This window comes from Danio rerio, chromosome 2, assembly GCF_052040795.2.
Source record: "Danio rerio strain M-AB ecotype USA chromosome 2, GRCz13ab, whole genome shotgun sequence".
In the NCBI taxonomy this organism is placed as follows: Eukaryota; Metazoa; Chordata; class Actinopteri; order Cypriniformes; family Danionidae; genus Danio; species Danio rerio.
Genome location: NC_141022.1, coordinates 7409459 through 7430293, shown reverse-complemented (window position 1 = coordinate 7430293; position 20835 = coordinate 7409459). Strand labels below are relative to the sequence as shown.

At 38.9% G+C, this 20835-nt stretch overlaps 2 protein-coding genes across 2 annotated transcripts in view; one reads left to right on the top strand and one right to left on the bottom strand.

Moving 5' to 3' along the window:
* The window catches only part of LOC147846195 (uncharacterized), a 1020765-nt gene that overhangs the window by 514774 nt on the left and 485156 nt on the right, over positions 1–20835 (top strand). The gene's annotated exons all lie outside the window — the stretch shown is intronic.
* brinp3b (BMP/retinoic acid inducible neural specific 3b) overlaps positions 1–20835 on the bottom strand; it is a 69596-nt gene that overhangs the window by 30325 nt on the left and 18436 nt on the right. Inside the window, exons 3-4 of the mRNA XM_087240391.1 lie at positions 13501–13691; positions 9531–9724 (exon numbers count right to left, since the gene is read on the bottom strand). Coding sequence (XP_087096517.1) covers positions 9531–9724; positions 13501–13691 — 385 coding nt within the window. The remainder of the gene's footprint in view (positions 1–9530; positions 9725–13500; positions 13692–20835) is intronic.

The following is a 20835-nucleotide window of genomic DNA, read 5'->3' as shown; positions in this document are numbered from 1 at the left end:
CCAGAGCACTTCAGTCGGTTTAAGAATGGATTTATATTTAAAGGCTGTACTTGGCACTGGCACTTTAAACAAAGCTCGAGCAAATGAGATCAGTGTGGAGTCTATCACAAACGCCGCAGGCGCAAGGTTACGCTGCTGATAAGTGCGCACTGAATAATGAACTCACCTCTGAGGCGGTAATAATAACTGTATGCGAGAAAGACGCATGTATCGCCAGAGGTTGCACTGTATGCATGAATCTAACATGAATTCTCGTTGGATATCCTTCCATACCTTAAAGAGATAACTCACCTAAAAATGAAAATTCTGTCATCATTTATTAATCCTTGTTCCAGACCTTTATTTATTTATTTGGCAGAGACAATGTATGTTAATTAGAATTGCTGCAAATTAAAAAAAAAAAAAATCCACCGTTATCCCTAGACAGAGGTTAAAATTGTCAGCCTAAAAACAATTGATCAATTATATAATGAACCAACCCAGCTAGCAAAATTCATGTGGCTCAAATCCGTTCCACACCAGACACTTATATACGACCCACATACCACATGAAATGACGGCACTTGAGCGGTCCGCTCCTGTTTGCCAGGTCTCGGTCACAATTAAGCCCTAGCAATATCACATATTAGCCAGAATTCAACTAAACAAACTAGAACTGACCTTATTCTGGGCCACAGTTTGCTTTTATTCTGGCCCAGATCCGGTCCACACCAGACACTTACATCTTGACCACATACTGAATGAAATGATGCCTCTAGGGCGGTCCGCTCCTGTTTGTCAGATCTGGGCCACAAATAAGCCAAAGCAATAACATGTATTAGCCAGAATTCAACCAAATGATCCAGAACTGACCCTATTCTGGGCCACAGTTTGCTTTTATTCTGGCCAGATCTCGCTTATTACTTCTAATAATGGATTAAACATTGGTAAACATCAGTGATTTATATTATTTCATCACAGGTTGTGCCTTACTTCATTTTGTTTGCTGTAATGAACAAACTTTTCAAGTAAAGTTCTGAAAAGTTACAACGGCCAAAAAGAAAATTTATATTTAGAGGATAGGGGCTATGAGCCCAACTAAAGCAAAAACTTTTCTCCATGATGGTGACTTTAGTCTATGTGGTTCACATTTGTTTTTTTGGATAACTGGGCCACATTTTTAATATCTTCTCTGCACCACTTTAGGCTAACGGCTGCATTAGCCATAGCTTACTGTGCTGAATATTTGCCAAAAGAGGGCACACATATGTTTTAAAATAACTGGGCCACATTTGCCATATTTTCTCTGGGCCACATGAGCCTCTCAGCCGCAATAGCCAGAGCTTACTGTGCCAAATATTTGCCAAAAGTGACCCACATATGTCTTAAGATAACTGGGCCACATTTGCACTTACACGTGTGAGCTACTTTAGGTTTTGACCCAGATTACCCTTAAATGACTATGCCACTATTTTGCCAACTGTGACCCACATTTGTCCTCTGTCATTTGGGACAAATTTTGAATTTTCCACATGGGTCACATTAGGCTCAGATTGAGATTACATTTTGCTATAAGTGCCAAATCTTTGCCTTAAATGGTCCATACATGAATTTGAATCTTTGGCCCCCATTTGGCATTGTACAGGTGGTCCACTTCAGGCTCACATTCATTTTGTCTGGGCTGAAGGAATACCACCAACTCCCTAAAGTGGCCCACATACGTATGCTATCTGGGAAGCATAACTAAGAAACATTACAATGGATATAGTTAAATAGATTATTATTAATATAATGTATATATAAACAAAATCAACTAAAATGGAGCAATATGTAAATGAGATAAGAGTAGTTATAGCATATTGACAATGACCAGACATTGGCTAAACTTGCCCACTGGCCTCTGTCCATCATGGTCTTCGAACCCTCCCCATATCATAATCGGTTCCTCTCCTCTCCACCAATCAGCTGCTGTTTGGTGTGCAGTCTGGCGCAATATGGCTGCCGTCGCGTCATCCAGGTGGATGCTGCACACTAGTGGTGGATGAAGAAATTCCCCCCTATGTGTAAAGCGCTTTGAGCGCCTAGAAAAGCGCTATATAATTGTCAGGAATTATTATTATTATTATTTGGACAACAAGTCATTAAGATGGCAAATCATTATGACTTTCTTCTGTTGCTTTTTTTTTTAAAGGTAATCATTGACCTCCAAAGTATTTGTATTTCTTACTATGAAAGTCAGTGGTGTTTTTTTGCTTGTTTTTTCAAAACTATCTTGTTTTATTTACAACAAAAGAAACTCTTGAGAAATCACTTGAGGGTGAATAAATAATGAGTACATTTTCATTATTTGGGTGAACTATCCCTTAAAGTTGCAATGAAACTGACTTGCCACGACTTGAACTCCAAAGTTAAAACTTTGGCATGCTAGGGGTTTTAAGGAGTTTTTTGTAAACATTTATTCATATACAATTGAAGTCAGAATTATTAGCCCCTCTGAATTATTAGCGCCCCTGTTTATTTTGTCCCCCATTTCTGTTTAACAGAGAGCAGATTTTTTTCAACACATTTCTAAACATAATAGTTTTAATAACTTATGTTTAATAACTTATTTATTTTATCTTTGCCATGATGACAGTAAATAATATTTTACTATATATTTTTCAAGACACTTCTATACAGCTTAAAGTGACATTTTAAAGCTTAACTAGGTTAATTAGGGTAACTAGGCAGGTTAGGGTAATAAGGCAAGTAATTGTATAACGATGGTTTGTTCTGTAGACTATTGAAAAAATATATATAGCTTAAAGGGGCTAATAATTTTTTTGTCCTTAAAATGGTGATTAAAATATTCATAACTGCTTTTATTCTAGCCGAAATAAAACAAATCAGACTTTCTTCAGATGAAAAAAATATTATCAGACATACTGTAAAAATTTCTGTGCTCTGTTAAATATCATTTGGGATATATTAAAAAAAGAAAAAAATTCAAAGAAAGGGGAAATAATTCTGACTTCAACTGTGTGTGTGTGTGTGTGTGTGTGTGTGTGTGTGTGTGTGTGTGTGTGTGTGTGTGTGTGTGTGTGTGTGTGTGCTATAAATGGCATTTGTGTGTGACTCATCATTTCAGAAAGGCTTGAAAAAACTCCGCCCCAAATACATCTGATAAACTTACCTGATATTTTCGACTAATGAACTGTATTTCAGCTTCATCTTAATTGTTTTATGTTCATTCCACTTCACTTTGTAAAAATAATAAGCTAAGTTAATTCCTTCATGTTGTTCCAACACTAATTAATTTTTTTTTACCGTGTATAATAGCCATTTTCCTTTTATAAGCAATTTTTAACATGTTAACCATGTTTTATTTCAAATAAAGTATTTCAAGAAATAAAAAAGTAACTGACTGACTTCGTCACACAAGGCTTTCAACCTCCCACCCCTAATTTATGGATGCATAATGAAGGTAAACCCTACCAAAGAAAAGCAATTTTCTTGTTAGAAAAAGTATATATTTTTTGTTTGATAAATATATATTTACATGATGATCAATCTAGGAATCATTCAAACAAAAGTAATCTTACAAAGATCTATCGTTTATTTTTCGGTATAATTAATCAAAAGTCCAATCAGCAACTATAGTCGCTGGTGGGCAAATGCCTTGCATAAATCATGGGGAAATAGGGAATACTGTGTTAATAAATCAAGGTTATTGGTCTTGTTTAATGCTTTTTGCTTTCATAATATCACAACTAGATATGACTAAACCCTAAAAGGGCACCTATGATGAATATCAACTTTTGCAAGCTGTTTGGACAGAGCTGTGTGCAGGTATAGTGTGTCCACTGTCATATTGGAGTGACAGAAACACAATAAGTCTCTATTTGAAATTTACTGACATTAAAATAAGATACAAATCCCAGTGATTTTGAGGCCCACATTGTTTTTTTTCCCACTCACCGAATTGATGATGCCATATCTCCATATTAACATGTACAGTTGAATTCAGCATTATTAGTCCCTCTTTGATTCTTTTTCTTTTCTAAAGAGCCCATATTATGGGTTTTTGAAAAAACCTTTCATGTAGTGTGTAACACAGCTCTAAGTGAAGTGAAATAGTGAAATATCCAGCTAAGGCCTAAATCTTTAAGTGTACAGTGTTTAAAACAACAAACGAGTTGTCTTGATAACTAGTCATTACGTGTTTCGCGATGATGTATCCACGAAACAAGTAGTTGCACGCGCAAACCTGGGAGATTTGAAACCTGCGGCCCCGCCCTCTAACACAGAAAAAAAGCCACACACACACACATGCACGTCGGTCGAATGAAGTCACAGTGTGCAGATGGATATTATTGAGTCTCTACCCAAAGATAAAACCTCAGCATTATAGCCCAGCCTTGAGCAGTTGGAGTGCTTCTAGAAACTACATGCTTACAAAGAATTCTTCATCGGCCGTTTGTTAAAGGAAGGATCAGTAAAGAGTACAAATGAATCACTGAACTATTCATACGGGAGTCGCTGGGATAATTAGATAAAAATAAATGCAGATTATAAGATAATAAAAGTTTTTTTATTGCATGCATAATAGACCATTGTTGGAGACCCTTACAACCAAAATATGACCCTATTTCATGTTTAATAGGGGCTCTTCAAATATTTCGCAAATGATGTTTAACAGAGCAAGGACATTTTTACAGTATGTCTGATTAATATTTTTTCTTCTGGAGAAAGTCTTATTTGTTTTATTTCGGTAAGAATAAAAGCAGGTATTAATTTTATAAAGATCATTTTAAGGACAAAATTATTAGCGTCTTTAAGCTATATATTTTTTCGATAGTCTGCAGAACAAACGATCATTAAACAACTTGCCTAATTGCCATATCCTGCCTAGTTAACCTAATTCACCTAGTTATGCCTTTAAATGTCACTTTAAGCTGTATTTAAGTGTTTATTATTTTAGTTTTTTGTTTAATTGTTATTTATGGCTGTTGTTTGTTGTTGGTTTATTATTATTATTATTATTATTATTATTATTATTATTAATAATTTATTTTTTCAAACGTCTAATTAGAATGCAAGTTTTATGTTTGTTTAAAAAAGTGTATTTTCAGGTGAATGTCTGCGAAAAATTCTAATAATAAAAACATTTAAACTGAAAGGAACAAGAGTTGTTGGCATCATACTGTCCTGTAGTCTACCTTAAAACTGCAGTCAAATGTAAAAATTTTTTTTTTACCATTTCACAAAAAATGTTGGCTGAAGTGTGTTTTAAATTACATTTAACATTTACAAAAATATACATCTACATCTTTAGATGAAGCCACGAATCACAATTTACAGTCTATTCAAGGTTTATATTTGACCAAAGTATGTGTTCCCTCAACAATACATATCCTGAATTATGTAGACGAAAGGGCAGAACTCATGTCATGAGCACAGTGGGGGCACTATTTTAGTAAACGCTCTTTTGGGTCATATTTCAGGAAAGTGACAGATGACCTATATGGTTGAATAGGTTGGAGGACAGGTGGTATCAGTGGTGTATTGTCCTCTTAAATGTCTATGGTGGATATAGCCCAACTAGAAAATCCAAATCATTCATGAAGTTAAATTGTAGCTATTGACACAACAATATACAGCGGACAATGCTGGAAAAACAAATTCCAATTAACAAAGTTCACATGCTCTGGGGAAAACACAGAATGATTTCCTAATGAATGGCTGTGCAAGGAAGGAACATTGCTCGGTGGTTTTAATTTTTAATTGCTCCCTTGTTGACTTGGATAATGGGCAATGAATAAAATATCCATTTTATTATTATTATTATTTGGGTATTGTCATAAAAATGGTCTGTTGATTTAAGTTAAACCTATCAGATTTATGTTTGGATAAGTAAGGCCTAATGAACTAGGAAATTCTGTGTAGTAATGCTAGCAGCATCCTTAAAACAATCCCACAACACGAATACAAAAGACTTTATTCCTGGCACGTACTTTTGACATGGCATTAAGAGAATCCTGTGAACAAGTCTGCTCTCAAATCCCTCATAAGAGTTAGGGTCCCCCTACAAGAATAAAAAAACTTTTTTGGGGAGGGGAAGGGCTGTGGGGTGTGAGGTCTGGGATTGATTTTCTGTCAGAGAGGTCTAAATAGGTGCAGTTTTGTGAGGCTGTTGCAGAATGAAACCGACTCTTGTTTTCTCACATGCTAAAATGAAAGATCACCTAAAAATAAGCATGGTTTACTTATCTCCATTATGTATGAGACTAAAACAGAGCTATCCCTTTAATAATGATGCTATGTATTTTATTCATGACTATGCGAAACAGTCAAATTTACAGTAAAGCAGGGGTCACAAATCTCGGTCCTGGAGGGCCGGTGTCCCTGCAGGGTTTAGCTTCAACTTGCCTTATCGCACCTCCCTGGGTGTTCCAAGTATACCTAGTAAGACCTTTATTAGATTGTTCAGGTGTGTTTGATCAGGGTTGGAGCTAAAATCCCTCAAGGACCGAGTTTGGTGACCATTGCAGTAAAGCATAATGTAAGCTATACGGAATGTAGGGGTTTGAAGGATTCAGCTGATGGAAACTTTGTGCCAGGATCCTTTGAGCAGGGAAGTTGTTTGGTGTCACACACTGTGTTCAGCTAAAAAGGACTCATCTGGTCTGTGCCAATAGCTTAGTGGTTAAGTGTGCTTACATACAGCACCATGGAGCTCACAACGACCTGAGTTCGATTCTTGGCTTGCGGTCCTTTGCTGACTCTTCCCCGGTCTCTGCTCTTCCTGTCTGTAACTCCACTCCTATCCCAATTAAAGGTTAAACACCACTAAAAATTCTTTTAAAATCCCTATGCTCTAATCCAGGGGTGCCCAACTGAACCAACTAATCAGGCTCTTTCAAGGTATACTAAAAACTTCCAGGCAGGTGTGTTGTACGTGGTTGAAGCTAAACTATGCAAGACATCGGCCCTCCAAGACCGAGCTTGGGCACCCCTGCTCTAATCCCTTCAAATCCTTCCTAATGAAACACTCAGTAACACCCAGTAACAGTCTGACCAAATCATTTGAATTTGTGAGTTGTTTAGTGAAGACTCTCTTTAACCAGATCGTTTGAATCAATAGGTTGAAAATAGAGACTCACTCTGACTGGATCATTTAAAATTGCTGAGTTATTTACTGAAGACTCGAGCTGTTCACTATACACTATGCACTTATGCACTCAACAGAATAGTATAGAACACAAGTGTCAAATCCAGTTCTTGGAGCGCCACAGCTCTGCAGTTTAGCTTACAACCTAATTTAAAAACACCTGATCAAACTAATTGAGTCCTTCAGGCTTGTTTAAAACCTACAGGTAAAGCTGCGGTCACATTGGGCTTTTCCTCCAATAGACTTCCATTCATACGCACGCGAATGCGTCAGACCGAAAACACAGGGTCATGATTTAAATTTTGCAGGTTGCTGCGGTGCAAAGTTCAAGCTTGGTGAATTCTGACCTGCGAAATTGCATCACTTGACTGCCAGAGACCAACCGAGGATCAAAACACGACCCCTCTGGACAGAAATTAAAAACATGAATCAATCGCTCGCTTTTTAAAATGTCTAATAAGCTTGTTTAATCCCGCCCCTTTTCGCAGTGCCGCACGACAGAATTTCGCATGCCCAAACTCTAATGTGACCGCAGCTTAAGTGTGTTGAAGCAGGGTTGGAACTAAACTGTGCAGAGCCGCGGTCATCCCAAATAGAACACTTAATGGAGTGTCATCCCAAATAGAACACTAAGGTTTTTTTTTTACTAACTGAGTGCGTGAAATGTCCAACATTCCACACTTTATTTTACGTGTTGAATAAGTGCATCATCCGGGTATTTAAAGTGCACACATTATTTTTAGAGTTTTCAGTGTGAATGCACTACTTACACTATTTATACTACAAAATGGCACAGAATATTGCATAAGGATGCACTTCACACTGAATGGATCATTTGAATCAGTGAGTTGTTAACTGAAGACTTACTCTGAATAGATTATTCGAGTCAGTGAACTGTTTACTGAAGACTCACTCTGATCGAATCATAATTTGGAAACAGTGGGTTGTTAACTGGCCACTCACTTTGACCAGATTATTTGAATTAATGAGTTGTTTATTCGAGACTCACTCTGACCAGATCATTAGAATCAGTAAATTGCATGCTGGAGAATCACTCTGACCGGATCATTTGAATCAATGAGCTGTTTACTAGACATTCACTCTGACCAGATCATTTGAATTAGTACGATGTTTATTGGAGACTCACTCTGACCAGATTGTTTGAATCAGTGAGTCGTTTACTGGAAATTCACTCTGACCAGATCATTTGCCGGCAGCTAGCTGTCTGCAACTCTCACATGGTTGCCCACTGAAGTTAAGGAAGGCTGCGCCCGGTTAGTACCTGGATGGGAGACCACATGGGAAAGCTAGGTTGCTGCCGGAAGTGGTTTTAGTGAGGCCAGCAGGGGGTGCCCAACCTGCGGTCTGTGTGGGTCCTAATGCCCCAGTATAATGACGGGGCCTCTATACTGCTCAGTGAGCGCTCTCTTTCGGATGAGACATTAAACCGAGGTCCTGACTCTCTTTAGTCATTAAAAATCCCAGGATGTCCTTCGAAAAAGAGTCGGGGTTTAATCCCAGCATCCTGGCCAAATTTGCCCACTGCCCTCGGTCCATCATGGCGTCCTAACACTCCCCATATCATAATTGGCTTCATCACTCTGTCTCCTCTCCACCAATCAGCTGCTGTGTGGTGTGCGTTCTGGCGCAAAATGGCTGCCGTCGCATCATCCAAGTGGATGCTGCACTCTGGTGGTGGATGAGGAGATTCCCCTCAATGTGTTAAGTGCTTTGAGTGCCCAGAAAAGTGCTATATAAATATAAGGAATTATTATTTGAATCAGTGAGTTGTTTACTGTGTAGTCACCCTGACTACATAATTTAAATCAGTGAGTCATTTACTGGATACTTTCACAGACCGAATCATTTGAATCAATGAGTTATTTACTGAAGAGACACTCCGACCAGATCATTTGCATTAATGAGCTGTTAAGTGGAGACTCTGGGTCATTTATTTTAATTACTTTTACTTTTTTACTGGAAACTTGCTCTGACTGGATTATTTCAATCAGTCAACTGTTGCACTTTGCAAACCTATTTAACAGATGAAAAGACTGAAAAGAATCAGCTAGTTCATGAATTGGATCCTGTTATTGGGTTTTTGAGCAGGTGACGATTTCTTCAGTTCAACTTTTGCAAATGTTAAGGAATTTAGTGGTGTAAGGCATACACTATGAATGCAAGTCCAAGGCACTATACAGTTCTAAATGCACTAATAGCCTTAACAATAAAAGGTTTTTCAACCTTTTCCCCTACTTTTCAAGTGCCTTGGACTTTTAATGTATCTTTATGAATCCCTTATCCAAAGAGCATCAATACATCAATTACCCCTGAAGCCCTTTTGCTTGATTCTGGATTTGTACACTATTATTGCTTTGGAATGTAATCATGTGGGTCATACCTTAATGGCAGTAGAGGCAATCTGGAGGTGATGGAGTTTCCGAAGAGTACTGTCTCTGTCGATGAAATAGGATGCGGCCAGTTGGTGGAGGGCTTCTAGGGTCAGCGAGCCGCCTGTCCCATTGGAGACGTCGCCGTTCTGCTGACCTCTGCTAAGCTTGCTTTTGTCCACAAAAATCGTCAAGGACTCCTCGCCTGATCAAAAGGCAGACAGAAATGATCATCTCAGCTGGAGACGCTAATCAAGCCTAATCATCTACAGCATGAGCTCGCCCCGTCTCGGCCCATCGGGGGCCCACAAAGCCACGGAGCTCTTCCCCATCTGACGCGTCAGCTCTCATTACACGCATGGTACAGATGAGAGTATCCTTCATCTCCGAGCGAGAGGGATCCAATGAAAATCAATTGACTCAGCTGGTGGGTTTGTTTGGAGAGAATAAACGCCTCGGAAAAAAACGCCAGAGTCAAAAGGTGTCCTGTGGAGCATTAGCCAGACCTTCAAATGATCCCCACTTTCAGCCTCAGTCATGGTATAAAAGCAGTTTATTTATGAAGCGAGGTATTGACGAATGAGAGTGTCTTTTTGGAAAAGGTGTGTACTGTAAACAATCTCTCGGTATGAAAGACTATAGGGACCTGAAAGACTGCTGTGCTGCAGTATATCTGCAAATAAAGATGAGTTTTCGGAACGGAAAAGCACCTAAACAAACAGGAATGTATCGGTCTAGGCTCTTCATCTTGCCTGATAAAGCCTGATCCTTTGTACGTTTGTAAGGAGATATTTGTAAGTGAGAAGTGAAGATAAAAAGAAGAAAATAAAATAGAAAGGACAGGCTAAATGTTGAAAAGTGGGTGTTTTGTAGGTGGACTAATACTCTTCTGAACAACACTATTGAAGGGTCATTTTAATGGGGATCCTAAAGGTCAAGGTCAAAGATCAAATCAATAGTTCCTCACACACTCGGCATTAACCTTTGTTTTTTTTTTGGTTTTTTGTCATGAAATCATGAGTAAATCATAAGTGACTACTTTAGCTCAATGGTTCTCAACCTTTTTTACTCAAAGGCCTATAGTCGAGCATAAAAACTTTACCAGAACTTTAAGTATTAATAATATAGTAAGTAATACATCAATTATTTCACAAATACAATTCATTACTATACTAGACTGAACTAAGATTCAGATTTGTGTGTTCCTTGAAATTTCAGGAACTGATCTTGTATTATTCAGTTTTAATTATGTATTATGTACATAAGTGGAGTTTAATTATAAACTAGTTTTGTGAGAATCATGTGCTTATGATTGAACACTGCTAGTCATGCATTAGCCAATTCATGATTCACCAATCAGACGATTCCTTAGTCCCTATAAATAGTTCTATATCACAACCATCTCCATTTTGAAGAATATCCCCTTCCACCCCTACGCCTCCTCCTTTCTTAGACGATTGGCACTCTGGCCCAGTGCTTAGCACTGTTTCTTCACAGCAAGAAGAACCCCGGTTTCCTCCCACGGTCCAAAACACACAACTTAAGTCATTTTACTAATCCAAATCAGCATCATAAATGTGCTCCTAGTAAGTAGTAATCTATTAAGAGCAATCTGTTCATTAGCTACTTCAGCAGGGGAGCTCTCGAGATCTACCTCAGCTCAAACTCCCCTCTCACCCTGCAACAGGGGTGAGCCCTGGGCTAATAATTCTGACTTCAACTGTATGTAGAACTCTTATTTTGAAAACAAGACTGGCATTAAAGAGGTCTCAGGTAATGCAACCAGGTGTATCTAATAGAGCATCTCCTCACAGGCCATCCAAAGAAAGCTAAATTTGGTAATAATTTACATTTACTCAGCACCACCTGAAGAAAGAGGTATTTAATCTGTTTAGCTGTTTCTTTTGTTATTTAAACATGTATATTGTTAAAATATTTGTTGAGTATGTTTGAAATGAAGCAACAAACACATGTAGACAACTGAATATATGTGCATCAGAGCATAAATACAACATTGGCTCATTCTGAAAACGCAGCCTTTAATACATGTCTGGAGATTGCGATTTATGTAGCCAGAAGTATGTATGGCTGCATTTTGTCGTTAAAACGAACGCTACGGGGCAGCATGACAGTTCCTTTTCTTGTTTACCAGCTGAGCGCTTACCTCCGTATGGACGGCTTTCCCGCTGTTACCAGTAGGGATGTCCAGATCCAATCATGTAATTGGAAATCGGACCCGATCACATGCTTTCAGACTCGATCGGAAAGTGAAGCATTTATGTTATTTATTACGTGATTGTTCAAGCTACCTCACAGAAGTGCTCTAAGTTGTTAAATGTTAAAATAAGTTGAATTAACGAAAAAAAAATAAGGAACTTCCTTGATCTTTTTTAATCTATTATAGAAGTATCGGATCAGGTTTTGGTAAATGACCCGGACTCGGATTCGGGAGCAAAAAAACCTGATTGGGACATCCCAAGTTACCAGTTTGTCCGGTAGCTGGACATGTCAGCAGTCTTGAGATGTAGAGTGTTAAGCAAGCCAACGAGGTTTGAGTTTAGTGAAAATCGATTCCAGAAATCAGGTAAGACAAAAACAAAAGCCAAAAAATAAAATTAAAAACTAAATAACAAGGTGAGAATGTGGTAAAATCTAAAAACATAGTAAAAATCATGCGGCTACGAGGGCTTTTCTTTTTCTGGATTGCTTTTTAAAACTGTCGGTTGGGTTTAGGGTGGGCGGGTCAATCGGTGCTTTTTAAAACACTATCAGTTGGGTTTAGGGAAGGGTGCGGGTGTGGTTATCGGTTGGTTGGTCAGTCAGTCAACAGTGGCCTCTGGTGGATTACGTGAGAAAAGCAGGCACAAATGGCACTCCCGAGACATATTGGAGATCTAAAAAAGCATACACAGCTGCCTTTGGTGGATTCCCAAAAACAAAAACTGCAAAAAAAAGTACCTCCTGGGACGTATTTTGTTCTCTCCAGAAATGTATATGCAGAATGTTATAAGAATCAGCCAGGGTTGCATAAGAAGCATAGAAGTAGAGCTCATTAATATTCACGACCATTCCAAATATGGTCAAAAGCAAAATTTTCATAAAACTTTCATCCCGCCCCTTTCCTCATGCTTAAGGTTTGCTATGAGCTGCTGGTGGAATTGACTATGGTGCTGATTTGGTTTAGTTAATTTACTTATGTCTCATGTTTTGGACTGCAGGGGGAAACCGGAGGACCCGGGGAAAACCCACGCGAGCATGGGGAAAGCATGAACACCGCACAGAAATGCCAACTGGCTGGGTAGAGACCCGAAAAGGAGGCATTCTTGCTGTGAGGCAACAGTGCTAGCCACTGGGCCGCCGTGCTGCCCTATAGAGGAGGAGAGAGGGTGAAAGGGGGGATTCTTGATTCTGATTGGTGGATCATACATTAGCTTAACTCGGGGCTAGCCATGTCAATTATAAGCATGTTATCCTCTCGAAATTAGTTTATAAATAAACTTCACATAAAACTGTTTCTGGAGATTTTTTTAAACTTACCTAAGCCACATATCTACTTCATAAATATCCACCTCTAAAAGCTGTTAATAACAAAGCAGTATTGTTTCATAAATGCCTGAAAGTCTGTTAATGGTGGGGGGCAGAGCTAATAAACATTCAGTCAAATAAGAAAGTCAGAGGCAAATTAATCAGCATTTTTTTTTCTTTAGAAAAACATCCTGATGATGAGTCATGTACTCTACGGTAGGATCAGAAATGAGGTGAATTCTGAGCTCACTGTATGACCCATTGAGCTAAACCAAGAACTGAACTTATGAGTGTCACATCCATTAGAAAACACTAACAGAGTGTTCAATAATGCATAATGTCACGTCAGCCTCGACTGATACTATATAAAGAAGTCTGCAGGAGAAAGACAAGAATGAAAGTCTATTTCGCAGAGATAATAACCAGCACACATACCACATAATACAGCTTTCTTACCTCCCAGAGTGGCAGAGAGCAGGAAATGAGTGCCGTATTTCTTAATGATGGTGTCAGTGATTTTCTGCAGACTTGGCCTTCTCCCCAGAAGCCTGACGTTATGGATGAATTCGGGGTCAAAGGGCATGGCCGCACCATTGCCTTCTTGTCTCTCCGCAGCGAGGCTGTTGACCTTCCAGCGCCCGAACTCCCTGTGAGTTCATAATCAGTTATGTGAGACATTGTATGAGCCGATATTACAGCACAATAATCAGCACTTCTCCTCATCTTAGTCATTACAGTCACATTTATGCTTACTGTCACATGTTGCTACAAAGAATAGTTCTGGGGTGCGTTTCCCAAACAACAATGTAACTCACAGCTGAACTATCATAGTACGATGCATCACTTGGGAAAAGTACAATGTAGTGACTACTGTTTCCCAAAATGCATAGTTTCTCGGTAGCAGATCCATCGTTTGAACCACGTTAGTTATAACGTAAATCGCCCATTATAACGATCTAAACGGAGCGCAGTAACAACTTCTTTAGAGAAGAACCCTATAGTTTCTTTGTGCAAATTCTATTGTTTTACACACACACACACAGACAGCACAAAGCTCTCTCGTAAATCACGTGACCACACACACACACAGCCACAGCCACACACACTGTCATGCGCTCGTCTGAGCTCGAGAGAGCAGTGCACATCAGACAGTTTATCAAGGATGTACCGCTGGATCGCATCTCATATAGTTGTTAAATGTGATATTTAATTAATCTCGTCTCTATCTAACGACTCTTCATTTTTTTTTATCTATCAGGTAATGTCACAGCATCAGTACACTGCTTCAGTCTTTCACTTTTACACTACTTAGTAATTTTAGTGTAGACCTCAGATACTGTTGGTTGTGGACCTTTTTTACCGACCAACCTCCGACGGAAAAAGTGATTGACAGGTGGTAATTTGTGTGCAACTTATTTATTTGTTTATGATTTGTTTATGGGTAAAACAAGGACCAAGCGGGTCAGGTAGTTGAAACGGTTGACTACAAATAATTAATTCGTAATGAATAAATGAATTATACATAAATAATTAATTCACCTCCGCCTATGACGATGATGCCATTGTCCATCGTGATGTTTCATTTTAGACATCGTACGTTGCCAAATTGGTCGACATCGCCCAACCCTATTGTGTGGTGGACGTCGGTTACGGTAACTTTTGTTCCAGGAATTATTCATTTTCAAATTAAGCACTGCAACCAACCAACCAACACAACTCGTCTATACCATACCTGCCAACACTCACATTTTTCCCAAGAGTCTCCCGTATTTCAGACCCTTCTACCGGTTTGTCATTTCTCCCGGAAAATCTCCGGAATTTCAACCCCTTTCCTCGGGTATTTGGTACAATCTGTCACCACCGGATCGCTGACTGTTCCGATTGCAGACTAGGCACCCCTTTTGAACGCTCCGCATCCCCCCCACTTTTCTGTAAAGTTGTAAAGTGTTAGACACAGACATCCTCCTCCTCGCCCCCCAAAACCCCTCCTCCCAATCACAGTCTCCCAGATTTTCAGAGACAAATGTAGCCAGGTATGGTCTACACAACCAGCCAACAAACCTACACAACAAACCAATACAACCAACTCAAGTAACATACCAATAAGCCAACACAATCAACCAACCACAAACCACCACAACCAACCAACTAACCAATACAACCAAACCCACACTTTTGAATATTAACCAACCAACCGACCATTCCTATCTGAACATGCAGCTCAACTCCCTGTTCAAGCTCTTGTTCTCTCCAGACTGGACTATTACAACTCTCTACTAGCCGGGCTTCCAGCTAACTCTATCAAACCTCTTCAGCTGCTTCAAAAAGCAGCAGCACTAGTGGTCTTTAATGAACCTAAAAGAGCACGTCAATCCGTTACCCATCCGTTTGCACTGGCTGCCAGTTGCTGCTTACATCAAATTCAAAGCTCTGATGTTTGCTTACAAAGCGACTTCTTGATTTGCTGCTCCTTATCTGGTCCCACTTAAGCAGATCTATGTGCCCTCCAGAAACTTGCGTTCTGTGAATGAACGTCGCCTCGTGGTTCCATCCCAAAGAGGGAAGAAATCACTTTCCCGAACTCTCGCGTTCAATCTGCCCAGTTGGTGGAATGAACTCCCTAACTGCATACGAACGGCAGTCACTAGCTGTCTTCAAGAAACCACTAAAAACTAAACTATTTAGTCTCCACTTTCCTTCCTAATCAGCAATTGCTTCTCTGGCTCCACCGCTAACTGTACTCGGAAAAAACAAAAAAAAACAAAAAAAAAAAACTAATAAAATTTTTTTTTTAAAAACTTTGCTTCTTAGACTTTACACACCTGAAACTTGCCTACAGCCCTTATTCATTGTTGCTCTTATAGTTGTATAAATTGCTTCCTTGTCCTCATTTGTAAGTCACTTTGGATAAAAGCGTCTGCTAAATGTAAATGTAAACCAATCAAGCCATCAGCAAACCAACTCTACCATCTTACCAATCAATCTACACAACCAGCCTACATAATCAACCAACCCAACCAACTTACCAACCAACCTACACAACCAGTCCACACAACCACCAATCCAACCAACGCTACACTTTTGAACAGTATTCACTTCCATTGGCCGAATGCTTTGTAAATGAATAATCACTCACACAAAACGTGGTGTGAGCTGATATTAGAGCGCATGTAATCAGCGTGCCTCTTCACATTAGTCATTACAGCCCCATTCATGTTGTCCTCTCAAACTGTATGTCGTCTTAATCTGGCTCTTCTCCACCTCTGTTTGTTTTCTCTATTCCTATTCCAAAAAGCCCTTTGGGTCTCCACAGCACCGGCAGGATGGTAGGTGGTATTTTCATTGTTCAGGGCTTGAAGAGCCTCTGTGGGGAACCAGGTACATAATCTGAACACATTTTGACAAAGCACAGAGGATGTAATCCCTTAAGATCCTCCTTTAAACTCTATTTGGGGCTACTGCATTTGGAATTGTGCATATTATACTTCAAAAATGATGTTTTTCTTGCTTAGAGTTCTAAATATCAAAAATCTTAAATCAAGAAGTATTTTCTAGAATATATAATATAAAAATATTTCAGAAATACTCTGCAAAATATGCTTTTCTTACCTAGATTTTTTGTCTTGTTTCTAGTCCAAATATCTAAAAATTCTTATATCAAGAAACATTTTCTAGGCAAGCAAATTATATTGTCTTGTTTTCAGAAATAATATCCCAATATTAATGGAGTTTTTCCTTGAAACAAGCAAAATAAGCTGCCAATGGGGTAAGCAAATTAATCTTGTTTTTCCTTTTGACATAAAATTATTTTGCTTACCCCATTGGCAGATTATTTGGCTTGTTTTAAGGGAAAACTCACTTAATTTTGACATATTATATCTTAAAACAAGACAGTATGTTTTGCTTGTCTAGAAAATTCATCTTGATTTAAGAGTTTTTAGATATTTGGACTAGAAATAAGACAAAAAATCTAAGTAAGAAAAGCATTTTTTGCAGTGTAATGTTGAAATTAGGTGAGTTTTCTTAAAACAAGCAAAATAATATGCCAGTTGGGTAAGCAAAATAATCTTTTTGTTGCTTTGAAATGTGATTATACTGCTTACCCCACTAGCACATATTTTATTCATTCATTCATTTTCTTGTTGGCTTAGTCCCTTTATTAATCAGGGGTCGCCACAGCGGAATGAACCGCCAACTTATCCAGCACATTTTTACGCAGCGGATGCCCTTCCAGCCGCAGCCCATCTCTGGGAACACACATTCACACACATATACTACAAACAATTTAACCAACCCAATTCACCTGTACCGCATGTCTTTGGACTGTAGGGGAAACCGGAGCACCCAAAGGAAACCCCATGCGAACGCAGGGAGAACATGCAAACTCCACACAAAAAAATGCCAACTGAGCTGAGGCTCGAACCAGCGACCCAGCAACCTTCTTGCTGTGAGGCGACAGCACTACCTTATGCGCCACTGCTTGTCCGGCACATATTTTAGCATCTTTAAAAAAAAAAAAAAAACTCATTTAATTTTGACATTATTTCAGAAAACAAGACGATTATTTTTTACTTGTGTACAAAAAACTTCTTGCCTTAAGAATTTTTAGATATTTGGGCTAGAAACTAGATATTGTTTAGTCATTCTGTAATTTGTTTCCAACCTTAATGAGTTTCTTTCTTCTGTTGAACACAAAATAATATTTGAAGAAACCGTTGACTTTCATAGTATTTGTCTATCCTACAACGGAAGTCAATGGTTACAGGTTTTAAGTTATTTTCTTCAAAATATCATCTTCAAGGCTGGACTTTGTAAGGATGGCTATATCTCTCCATAATATTAAACCCTGAAAACTGTTATGGAACTCCACACGAGACAAGACCATGAGAATGGTCAGGCACTAAGGCCCCATTTACACTGGTGCGTTTTAGTTTTAAAACGGTGTTTTAGATCAAAAACGATCCGCGTCCACACTAGCGTTTCACCTAGGGTCTCTAAACATATCTCCGTCCACACTACACCACCAAAAACACGTATATCATGTGACCATTCGCGCAATTTGGGCATGCGCGTTCTAGTATAAACAGAAAGCATGCGTCTCGCTCAGCATTTGGTTATTGTTAGTCAACAAACGCCGGTTAAACATTAAACGCAATGGCAAAGAAAGCAGGAGAGGTATTTTTGTGGACAGACGACGAGGTTAAGTTGTTACTAAACGTAACAAATGAGTAACTGCACAATAACGCCTAAAACAGACAATAGTGCAAACAACGCTCCCATTTCTGTGCACATGTTGTTGTTGTTTACAGTACTCTCTTTCGTTAGCGTTAAAGCCATGTGTTATAGTCATGTGATAGGGGCTTGACGAATAAGGGAAAAATACGCAATGACACAAAAGCCCCAATCAGGTAGAGAATCTCAGCAGTCCCGCCTCCGTTTTCAGATGTCTCCGTTTTTCCTCATCCACACTGAGATGAAGCAGCAGAGTTTTAGAATAAAAAGTTTTCGGCGCTCGAGAACTCCGGTGTAGTGTGGACAGATGGCGTAACCGTAGCAATACTAATGCGTTTTAAAAGGAAAACACATTTGTGTAAACGGGGCCTAAAACAATAAACTTTCTAATCTGAGAAGATCACCAAGGAAACCAGTTGTTCAGGTTGTCTCGATCATGCATCCTGAGCCCTCCTCTTTGCCCTGGACTTTACCTTCTCCACCAGAGCAGCTCACTCACATTCCACACAGAATGCTTAAGTTTTTAATAAGGTATATCTTGTGGTTTATATTCATGTTTGGTGTCATTTTTAATGTCTCTATGTGATTGGTAAAGTGGTCCTAATTGCAATGTAATATTTTACAATCTCTCTTATATTAGTTAATTTGTGTTTTGACTTTGATAAGATCTTTGCCAGATGCTAGACTCCATGGAAAATGGTCTTCATATCACCACATGACTAGGCAAGAGTCTTGGTGAAGCTTTCATGGTCTTGAATTCATGATGATTTAAGTATTTAGGCAAATGGTGCAGAAGTGTCTGGGGGATCCTGTAGTCAGAATACCCCATTGCAGTTTGTGAGACTCTGAGCTCTGCATCAGGACTGCTGCAATGTATTTCTACATGGTCAGGTATTCATCTCTAACTCTTAAATGAATCTTTGAATAATTGATGTTGTACAATCTTGATTGGCTTATTTTGTTTAATTATGTGAATTGGATTGGAATATCTTTGCCTGACAAATAAATGTAAAATTCTTGTTTGACTCTAATATCTCCTGAAATCACTTAAATCTAGTAGATTGTTTAGGCTGATGTTTCCGCAGCCTACAACCAGGATTAGTCATACATTCAGGCTCAATGGATGGAGCATGGGCATAGCATTAGAGACCTGTTGATTTCTAACAATCACTGACTTAGTATGATATAATCTAGGGGCTAAATCAAACTTTCTTTAAGTATGTGCAAGCATGGGGCGACCTATTATTACTAAAAGGACATTAGCTTCCAGTTATATTCTCTGACTAAGCTAAATCAAACTTTCTTTATGTATGAGCAAGCATGGGGCGGCCTATTATTACTTAAAGAAAATTAGCTTATTTGCTAAGAATCAGAAGTGGAGAGGATGTGTCTGTGAGCAGATGAACTGGCCAGCATACTGACTCTAAGCCAGGGGCGAACTGGGACTAAAATTTCCCTGGCACTGTAGCCATACCAGCCCACATTACCACACCGACACAGCCCTATACACAGACACGTACATTCACTACTTATATAGATGTACAGATGGTAAAATAATATAAGCAGTACCATATATGTAATAGATATTTTAACATTTAATGTATGTGACCGGAACAAAAACTAATTTATAAATTCAATCATTTAATTCATTCATTATCTTTTCGTCTTAGTCTCTTTATTAATCTGGGATCACCACAGCGAAATAAACCGCCAACTTATGCAGCATATGTTTTACACAGCAGTTGCCCTCCAAGCTGAAACCCACTGTGAAACCCCTATACTTACACATTCACATACATGCACTACAGACAATTAAGCCTACGCAATTCACCCACAGCACATGTGTTTGGACTTGTTAGGGAAACCAGGAGGAAACTCACGCGAACATGCAAACTCCACACAAAAACACCAACTAACCCAGCTGAGGCTCAAAATAGCAGCCCTTTTTCTGGGCTATTCTTGCAGCCCTTTGCTGCCCTCTTTCGAGACTATTTCAGTTAATTTGGCAGCGTTTGATTTGATTTTAGAGACTTTTTTTTTCTGAGCTTTTCGGCACCGCCTTTCCTTTTTTATGGTCCATCTCTGACAATTAGCTTGAGTTGCACTTACTATTTGTTTGACATTCTTGCCAGATTTTGATTACGTCCGCGTAACCTCTAATTGGGTCGGCCAATCTCGAAACCAGCCGGTCATTGCCGATTGGGCCAATGCTTAAATTAATTATTATTATTACTATTATCATCATTATCATCATCATCATAATATCCACATCTTGCAAGACATAAAAGCTGCCTGCATGTAAAAGCAATACATATAAAAAATAAATAGCTGACCTGCCCACGTTTAAAAAATGGTCAGGCCTTTCTGGCATTTGCCAGAATTGCCAGATGGCCATTCCGCCCCTGCTCTAAGCGACTTCGGGTAAACAATGAACCATTAATTGAAAACAAGGATTTATTAGGTTAATCAATCTAAATTAGACCTAATCCATACCTGTCAACCCTCCCGTTTTTCCAGGGATTCTCCCGTATTTTTCTGTTCTATCCTGCTATCATCCCA